Source organism: Erinaceus europaeus, chromosome 5 (assembly GCF_950295315.1).
Source record: "Erinaceus europaeus chromosome 5, mEriEur2.1, whole genome shotgun sequence".
NCBI lineage: Eukaryota > Metazoa > Chordata > Mammalia > Eulipotyphla > Erinaceidae > Erinaceus > Erinaceus europaeus.
The window spans coordinates 1,002,501-1,011,945 of record NC_080166.1 but is presented as its reverse complement, the minus strand read 5'-3'; the positions used below and the strand labels follow the sequence as shown (position 1 = coordinate 1,011,945).

Here is a 9,445-nt window from a genome sequence, read left to right as displayed (position 1 = left end):
GCCCCCATTCCCCACCTGCAAGGGGGGAACTTGACAAATGGTGAAGCAGGTCTGCCCATGTCTCTCTGTCTCCCTTCCTCTCTACCTCTCCTCCCCTCTCAATTACTCTCAGTCCTATCAAATAAAATAGAAAAGAGAAGCATTTAAAAAGGAGAGAATGGCCTTTGGAAGTGATGAGTTTGTCACGCAGGCACCGCGACTTTTCCTTGGTGGAAAAAACAAAACAAACTGAGAGAGATTCCCAGGTAGAGGAAGGAGGGGCCACGTGCAGACACTCGGGGAACTTTCCAGGGTCAGCGAGGCGGGGTCTCTAAAGCACGGGGCCTCTCTCCTCTGCCGAACACGGCAAGCACGGCACAAAGGCTGCTTCTTCCTCTTGATCCTCGGAGTCTGAAAGTCACAAGAACAGAAGCTGCTGGAGTGAGGAGGGAAGAGCTGGTGAGCATTGCCCAGCCCAGGAGAGAGCTCAGTCACGTGCACACTTTGCCAGGCATGAGGACTGACCAGGGTTCGAGCCCCAGCCCCTGCATGGGGGCACTCTGCACAGCACCAGGGGACGCGGAGTGTGCGACCGTGTCTCTCCTTCTCCCCGTCTCCCTCTGTCTTTAGGTGCACCTGAAAAAAATAGGATCTGTGGGGCGGGCGGCGGTGCGGCGGGTTCAGCGCACGTGGCGCAAAGCGCAGGACCGGCGTAAGGATCCCGGTTCGAGCCCCCAGCTCCCCACCTGCAGGGGAGTCGCTTCACAGGCGGTGAAGCAGGTCTGCAGGTGTCTGTCTCTCCCCCTCTCTGTCTCCCCTCCTCTCTCCATTTCTCTCTGTCCTATCCAACAACAACAATGACCACAACGAGGCTACAACAACAAGGGCAACAAAAGGGGGAGAAAATGGCCTCCAGGAGCGGTGGATTCATGGTGCAGAAAAAAAAAAAAGGATCTGCCCGGAGCAGGGGAGTCACGCAGGGGGCCTGCAGGCGGGCGGCACAATAGCAGAAGGCCTGGTGGTGGCCCACCTGTCACAATGTGCAGGGACCCAGGTCTGAGCCCCGGTGTCCACCTGCGGGGAAAGCGCTGAGCGGCCACAGCTGGGAACAGTCTAGGCCGTCCTCCTTTCGGACGTCTTCCTGGAGCGGGAGCGGCAGCGGCAGCGGGCGGACCAGCCTCCCCGGGGAGTGGGGCGTCCGTGCCACTGCTGCTCTCCGCTGAGGGCCGGTCCGGAGGGTCCCAGCGGGCCCACGGTGCTGCTCCTTCTCAGGAAGAGCAGGAGACTAAATTCAGGGCCCAGCTCTGGGTCCTCCCTCATTCACCGTCACAGATTTACTCGGGCTGGAGAAGCTGCTCAGTCACAGGACTCGCAATTGTTTGATTCACGAGGACAAATAACCTGAGGGCAGAAGTCAAGAGTACAGAGAACCCCGAGCTGCCCACTGGGACTGTTTGACATGAGAAAGTGACTCCGGCCTACGTGACACCAGCACGTCGCTGAGTGAAGATTTATTTCTTGGGGGCCGGTGGTAGGGCAGCGGGTTAAGCGCAGGTGGCGCGAAGCGCAAGGACCGGCGTGAGGATCCCGGTTCAAGCTCCGGCTCCCCACCTGCAAGGGGGTCGCTTCACAGGCGGTGAAGCAGGTCTGCAGGTGTCTGTCTTTCCTCCTCTCTGTCTTCCCCTCCTCTCTCCATTTCTCTCTGTCCTATCCAAAAGCATCATCACCACCACCGTGGGAAAAAGATGGCCACAGGAGCAGTGCATTTGTAGTGCAGGAACTGAGCCCCAGTGATAAGCCTGGAGGCAAAAAATAATAAAAAAGAAAAAACAAAAACCAAACAAACAGAAAACTAGTGAAGATGTAATAAATGTTTACTGTGTGCCAGGTGCTAGCCTAAGTGTTCTGTGAGGAGTGTCTGCTCCATCCCACCTGGCCAGAGGCGGACAGGTTGTGCTTTATCATCTGAGGCCGGCAGACGGGGGACTCTCTCTCCCAGGCTCAGCCTGACCGTGAGGCCGGCTTTCCGGCATGAGGCATCGTAGCCCGCGGCTGCACTGTCAGCTTGAGTCCAGTCTGATCATTCATAGTCTTGTGAACAACCGTTGTGAAATTCTACAGAAAGTGGCCCGGGAGGCGTCACTAAAGCACTGGACTCTCAAGCAGCAGGTCCTGAGTTTAATCCCGGCAGCACATGGGCCAGAGTGATGTTTGCTTCTTTTTCTCTCTCCTCCTCCTCCTCTCTTTCTCATTAATAAAAATAAATATTTTAAAATTTTTTATATTTATTTATTTTCCCTCTAATTGCCCTTGTGTTTTTTATTGTTGTTGTAGTTATTATTATTGTCATCGTTGTTGGATAGGACAGAGAGAATTGGAGAGGGGAAGACAGAGAGCAGGAGAGAAAGACAGACACCTGCAGACCTGCTTCACCGCCTGTGAAGCGACTCCCCTGCAGGTGGGGAACAGGGGCTCAAACCAGGATCCTTATGCCGGTCCTTGTGCTTTGCGGCACGTGCGCTTAACCCGCTGTGCTACCACCTGACTCCCAAATAAAGTATTTTTAAAATTCTATAGAAATATCAAACTTTTGATGCTAATTTCCATATCTCTAGAATTTATCAGTGCCTATGTCAAACACATACCCCCCCTCACAGGTGTACAGATAATCTGAACACCAACAACCGTCCAATGTAGCTCGCGAATAACCCCAGTGCCTGGTGACTGGTTAAGAGTCTGCTGTTCGCTGACTTATTTCAATAATTGTGGGCAGGGAGATGTGGGCAGAAACAGTAAAAGGTCACTGCCACTGTTTTGAAAGGATCAGTAATGAAAAGGAAAAAATTCTTCATAAAAATGCGTTTTTATTTTATTGAAGAAACAAAAGAAAACAGAACACTGTCTGCCAACGTCCCCGCCCCGACGCAGCAGCTCCCAGAAGCCTCTTCAGATTTTACGCTTCTTCCACTCTGGCTCATTCTTGGCTTCGTCATCAGACTCAACTGGGGCAAACATGGTTTGGGGCTGAGTCCTATGAAGAAATTAAAGGAAGGGGAAACTCGATTAGCAAGTGCTTATTAAGATTAGATCTTGCCTCCCCAGAGCCCTGCCCCACTAGGGACAGACAGACACAGGCTGGGGGTGTGGGTCCACCTGCCAACACCCATGTCCAGCGGAGAAGCCATGACAGGAGCCAGAACCCCCGCCTTCTGCTCCCCATAAAGAATCTGGGTCCCTGCTCCCAGAGGGGGAAAATATTAGGGGAAGATGCCCAGAGGGCTCTGAGCTCCATCAGGACCCAGAGAGAGAAGAGGAAAAAAGGAGGGACATTTAGAAGTCATAATAGGTGTAGGTGTGACTTAGAAAGGAAGAGAAAGCAGGACCACAGGAAAAAAAACGGAAAAAATAGAGAGAGAGAAATAATGGTCAACCCCTGTCTGTGACCTTGGGAGAACCACCGCAGTTTCCAGTGGGGAGAATGGGGACATAGAGCTCTGGTGGTGGGAACACTGTGGACTTGTACCTGTTATCTTATGATTTTATAAATCAAGATTAAATCACACACATATAAAACACATTTTATAAAAAATTAACTCATATATATATGAGTTAATTTTTTATAAAGTTTCTTTATTTTATTTTCTTTATTTATTACTGGATAGAGCCTGCCAGAAATCAAGAGGGAAGGGGTGACAGAGAGGGAGAGAGGCAGAGAGACACCTGCAGCCCTGCTTCACTGCTTGCAAAGCTCTCCCCCTGCAGGTGGGGACCGGGGGTCAAACCAGGGGAAAGCTTCACGGTGTCTCTCCCCCCTCCTCTCTGCTTCTCTATCAGACAGGAGAGAAGATGAGGAAGGAGGGAGGGATGAGGAAGAGAGGGAGGGATGAGGAAGGGAGGGAGGGAAAGAAAAATGGAAAAAAAAAAAAAAAGGCCCCTGGGAGCAGTGGTATCATCACACAGGCACCAGACACCAGGCACCAGGCACCAAGGACCAGTGGCAACCTGACAGCCACAGGTGATCAAAAAGAAAAAGATCAAACACTGTCATGGCAGAGAAGACACCAAAGAGGAAGCGCAACTGCAGCATAGGGTCTGCACGGGCCCTAGAAGAAAGAAGGGCACTAATGGGGAACTGTGACGGCCGGACCAGACCTGGGGCTCCAAGTCTCTCCGAGGGCTGCACGGTGGCCCACAGTACCAGGTACAAAGCCCTGGGCTCAAGCCCTCAGTCCCCAACTGCCGCGAAGCCTCACAAGCAGTGGAGAACTGCTACAGGTCTCTGGTCTCTCCCATTCTCTATTAAAAAAGAAAGACAAGACGAAGGAAAAAGGGCCACGGGGGTGCGGGAGCCACGTGGGCACTGAAACCCAACATCCCTGGCCCCCAAAGAAACGCAACGGTGTTGGCTCGACATTGACTCTGTGCTGTCATCAGGTGCGCTCTGGTCATATACGGTATTAGCGCCAGGGGAAGACGATAAACAGTACCCACAAACTCTAGACGTTGTTTGCACCTTCTCTGTAAGTTCAAAATTACTTTTAAAAAAGTATGACTTGAAGATTCTACCTTAGCGCCTTCCTTTAGGGGGATCCAGCTGGCTCAGGCTTGGCGAACCACACGCGCCGTGTTCACCGCGCTGAGCTGGCTGACGGGTCACTCGCAAGCTCAGTGCTGCGCACAGAAGCCCTTCCTGCAAGAAGAGCAGGCCTGCAAGCTGCTCTCCCCTCTCGCTCAGAACGCCCCGGCCTGCAAGCTGCTGTCCCCTCTCGCTCAGAACGCCCCGGCCTGCAAGCTGCTGTCCCCTCTCGCTCAGAACGCCCCGGCCTGCAAGCTGCTGTCCCCTCTCGCTCAGAACGCCCCGGCCTGCAAGCTGCTGTCCCCTCTCGCTCAGAACGCCCCGGCCTGCAAGCTGCTGTCCCCTCTCGCTCAGAACGCCCCGGCCTGCAAGCTGCTGTCCCCTCTCGCTCAGAACGCCCCGGCCTGCAAGCTGCTGTCCCCTCTCGCTCAGAACGCCCCGGCCTGCAAGCTGCTGTCCCCTCTCGCTCAGAACGCCCCGGCCTGCAAGCTGCTGTCCCCTCTCGCTCAGAACGCCCCGGCCTGCAAGCTGCTGTCCCCTCTCGCTCAGAACGCCCCGGCCTGCAAGCTGCTCTCCCCTCTCGCTCAGAACGCCCCGGCCTGCAAGCTGCTGTCCCCTCTCGCTCAGAACGCCCCGGCCTGCAAGCTGCTGTCCCCTCTCGCTCAGAACGCCCCGGCCTGCAAGCTGCTCTCCCCTCTCGCTCAGAACGCCCCGGCCTGCAAGCTGCTCTCCCCTCTCGCTCAGAACGCCCCGGCCTGCAAGCTGCTGTCCCCTCTCGCTCAGAACGCCCCGGCCTGCAAGCTGCTGTCCCCTCTCGCTCAGGACGCCCCGGCCTGCAAGCTGCTGTCCCCTCTCGCTCAGGACGCCCCGGCCTGCAAGCTGCTGTCCCCTCTCGCTCAGGACGCCCCGGCCTGCAAGCTGCTGTCCCCTCTCGCTCAGGACGCCCCGGCCTGCAAGCTGCTGTCCCCTCTCGCTCAGGACGCCCCGGCCTGCAAGCTGCTGTCCCCTCTCGCTCAGAACGCCCCGGCCTGCAAGCTGCTGTCCCCTCTCGCTCAGAACGCCCCGGCCTGCAAGCTGCTGTCCCCTCTCGCTCAGAACGCCCCGGCCTGCAAGCTGCTGTCCCCTCTCGCTCAGAACGCCCCGGCCTGCAAGCTGCTGCCCCCTCTCGCTCAGAACGCCCCGGCCTGCAAGCTGCTGCCCCCTCTCGCTCAGAACGCCCCGGCCTGCAAGCTGCTGCCCCCTCTCGCTCAGAACGCCCCGGCCTGCAAGCTGCTGCCCCCTCTCGCTCAGAACGCCCCGGCCTGCAAGCTGCTGCCCCCTCTCGCTCAGAACGCCCCGGCCTGCAAGCTGCTGCCCCCTCTCGCTCAGAACGCCCCGGCCTGCAAGCTGCTGCCCCCTCTCGCTCAGAACGCCCCGGCCTGCAAGCTGCTGTCCCCTCTCGCTCAGAACGCCCCGGCCTGCAAGCTGCTGTCCCCTCTCGCTCAGAACGCCCCGGCCTGCAAGCTGCTGTCCCCTCTCGCTCAGAACGCCCCGGCCTGCAAGCTGCTCTCCCCTCTCGCTCAGAACGCCCCGGCCTGCAAGCTGCTCTCCCCTCTCGCTCAGAACGCCCCGGCCTGCAAGCTGCTCTCCCCTCTCGCTCAGAACGCCCCGGCCTGCAAGCTGCTGTCCCCTCTCGCTCAGAACGCCCCGGCCTGCAAGCTGCTGTCCCCTCTCGCTCAGAAAGCCCCGGCCTGCAAGCTGCTGTCCCCTCTCGCTCAGGACGCCCCGGCCTGCAAGCTGCTCTCCCCTCTCGCTCAGAACGCCCCGGCCTGCAAGCTGCTCTCCCCTCTCGCTCAGAACGCCCCGGCCTGCAAGCTGCTCTCCCCTCTCGCTCAGAATGCCCCGGCCTGCAAGCTGCTCTCCCCTCTCGCTCAGAACGCCCTGGCCAGTGCTCCCCTTTGTTCAAGAGTCGCAACAAAGAGCCTAACAGGATGGGTCAGTGTTGAGCTGTGATTCTGGTGGGACTGGCCTAGTTTAAAGATTCATTTACAAAATAATAATAATAATAATAATAATAATAATAATAATAATAATAATTAATTAAAAGTAAAAAAATGTCACTGATAAACTTCACCGAGAGCCTATATAATAAACAGTTCTAGAGCCCTTAAGATACACAAGGGCCGGGGTTTCAGATGTGTAAGGAACCACACTTACAACCCAAACGAGAAATAGCGGCCTTAGGGCCCTCGAGCGCTCACTGTTGTCCTGAGACGCAGCGCACATTTTGTCTGCGTTCAGACGCCGTCCCCTTACTTGGAATACGCCGGGGAGACCCAGTAGGGGTTGTCTTCCGCAGCTTTGGCGTGGCGCAGGATGGCTTCCCGGGGGTTACTGTCATCGGTCTTGTCCAGGGCTATGTTCTTCACGATGTAGGATGACAGGGTGCCCCCGTGGGTCCCAACCCGGCCCCCACGGCCTGTTTCCAAGGGAGAGAGGCAGGTCAGGGAGGCGGCGGGCCGACACGTGGGCGTGCTGTGTGCGCTGTGCGCATCCGACGGGGCCTCGCGGCCGCCACGCCTTCTGAGAACCGGGTCCAGGCTGGTTCCGGGTCTGGGCACACAGCCACAGCTGTGTACTAGCTCACCGGTGACAGTGCTGGTTTTAACACCGGACTCACAGGTCACTTGGGGGTTCAAGTCAGAGCTCAGAAAGGATGGGTTTCCAGGTCCAAGCCCCCGCTCCCCTCCCACGGGGGGAGAGCTTCACGAGTGGTGGAGCAGGGCCACAGGCATCTCTCGGCCTCTCTCTCTCTCTCCACCCCCTCCCCCTCAAGTCTCCATCTCTGTCCAGTAATAAATCAATAATCGATTCTCTACAATGGGTTTCTCGATGTTAGCACACAGCCCGGCTACCGGACTTCATGTTGGAGATCTGTGTCAGATCTTCACACACAAAGCTTGGCTGAGGGAAGGGGAACCGCAGCTCCTGTGCTGAATGGGCCCAGATGAAACTGACGGGGCTTACAGCTAACAAGACTTGGAAGCTGCGCCCGTACCTGGCAGCTGCTCTCTGCCGTGGTCCAGCCTCCCAGGCCTGTCCCCAACTCTGACACCATCTCCCCAGACAAAACTTTCAGCCCACCTGCATGTCAGCTGCCGGGCTCAGGCAAACATCAATAAAGGCATGGGCCCTGGGAACATACCTGAAATAGACCTACTAGCTTTTTCCAAAATGGACACCCCAAACCTCATCTGGCATATTCTTACCTTTAGGTTCCTAATTATCAAACAACTTGTCCTGCTTTATATCTTAATGCTCTTCAGCACCAAGCTGCAGATGCTGCCATGACACCACCCTGACATCCCTGGGCAGACGCCCTCACCATGTGTCCTGGAGCCTCCCCTCCCCAGATCCCTGCCCCACTAGGGACAGACAGACACAGGCTGGGGGTGTGGGTCCACCTGCCAACACCCATGTCCAGTGGAGAAGCAATGACAGAAGCCAGAACCCCCACCTTCTGCTCCCCATAAAGAATTCTGGTCCAGGAGCCAGAGGGATAAAGAACAGGGAAGCTTCCAGTGGTGGGGACAGGACACGGAGCTCTGGGGGTGGGAACTGTGTGGAATTCTACCCTTCTTATCCTCTGATCTTGTCAACTATTATTAAATCAATAAAAATAAAATTAAAAATTTGGACAAAGAAGTATCTAGACCCCAAGAACTCTCCCCATCCCACGCTCCCCCCACCCCCTTTTTCAGGAACTTGCTGGACAGGTCAGTCACCTGGGCCTGCGACAGGGGGTTCCGGTTTGTGAGACTTGAGGGGGTCCAGTCTGTCCTTCTCCAGCTGTTTCCTTGTGCTCCGCTGGCGGGGCTCACGGAACATCGGCAAGGCGTGCGCTAGGAGAAGACACAGTTGAGTTTCCCTTGGGATAATCGCCCCCCCTCAACACAGCCTGACTGACTGAGGAGTGAAGTGGGAGTCATGCTGGCGGCCTCGTGGGGCAATGAAAGAGTCTGACTGTCACCAGCTAGCCAGTTTCTTTAGCCGCCAGACTCGTGCTTCGCCCTCCTGGCAATGGGCAGCACTCAGGAAACGCCGTCCAGCGCTGTCACAGAGAAGCTGGTGAGCTGCCTACCTCCCCAGGCCATGGCGAGGACTGACACTTAGTTTCTGCGGTTTAAAAAGAAACACTTAATGGTGGTGCTTCTTCTTTTCCTTTGCTTCTAAGAGCCAGATGTGAAGGATGCCAACAGCCTGCCTGCCAGCCGTCAGGTAAGTCTCCTCTGGTGCTTCCTAAACACTGGAGTCACTTGACACACTGAGGACATGTGACCACCTCTCAAGAGGAGTTGACAGCGCTGAGTGAGCGCAAGGGGGGAGCACAGGCTCTGAAGCTGAGATAAAGGTCGCCGTGAATGCAGAGGAGCCTCAGCCACCAATGCTGGGCAGAGCCCTAACTCCACCGCTGCATGGCTGTGTGTGAGTGTGTGTGTGTATGTGAGTGTGTGTGAGTGAGTGTGTGTGTGTGTGTGTGTGAGTGTGTGTGAGTGTGTGTGTGGGTGAGTGTGTGAGTGAGTGTGTATGTGAGTGTGTGTGAGTGTGTGTGTGCGTGAGTGAGGGTGTGTGAGTGTGTGTGTGTGTGTGTGTGAGTGTGTGTGTGTGTGTGAGGTGTGAGTGTGTGTGAGTGTGTGAGTGTGTGTGTGGGTGTGTGTGAGTGTGTACGTGAGTGTGTGTGAGCATGTGTGTGCGTGAGTGAGGGTGTGTGAGTGTGTGTGTGTGTGAGTGTGAGTGTGTGTGTGTGAGTGTGTGTGTGCGTGAGTGAGGGTGTGTGAGTGTGTGTGTGTCAGTGTGAGTGTGTGTGTGAGGTGTGAGTGTGTGAGTGAGTGTGTGTGTGAGTGTGAGTGA

At 56.1% G+C, this 9,445-nt stretch overlaps 1 protein-coding gene across 1 annotated transcript in view; it reads right to left on the bottom strand.

The window, feature by feature from the left end:
- Positions 1-2,823: 2,823 nt before the first annotated feature.
- WDR70 (WD repeat domain 70) overlaps positions 2,824-9,445 on the bottom strand; it is a 136,925-nt gene continuing 130,303 nt past the window's right edge. Inside the window, exons 15-17 of the mRNA XM_060190966.1 lie at positions 8,320-8,436; positions 6,851-7,013; positions 2,824-3,010 (exon numbers count right to left, since the gene is read on the bottom strand). Of these exons, the coding sequence (XP_060046949.1) occupies positions 2,926-3,010; positions 6,851-7,013; positions 8,320-8,436 (365 nt within the window). The 3' untranslated portion in view covers positions 2,824-2,925. The remainder of the gene's footprint in view (positions 3,011-6,850; positions 7,014-8,319; positions 8,437-9,445) is intronic.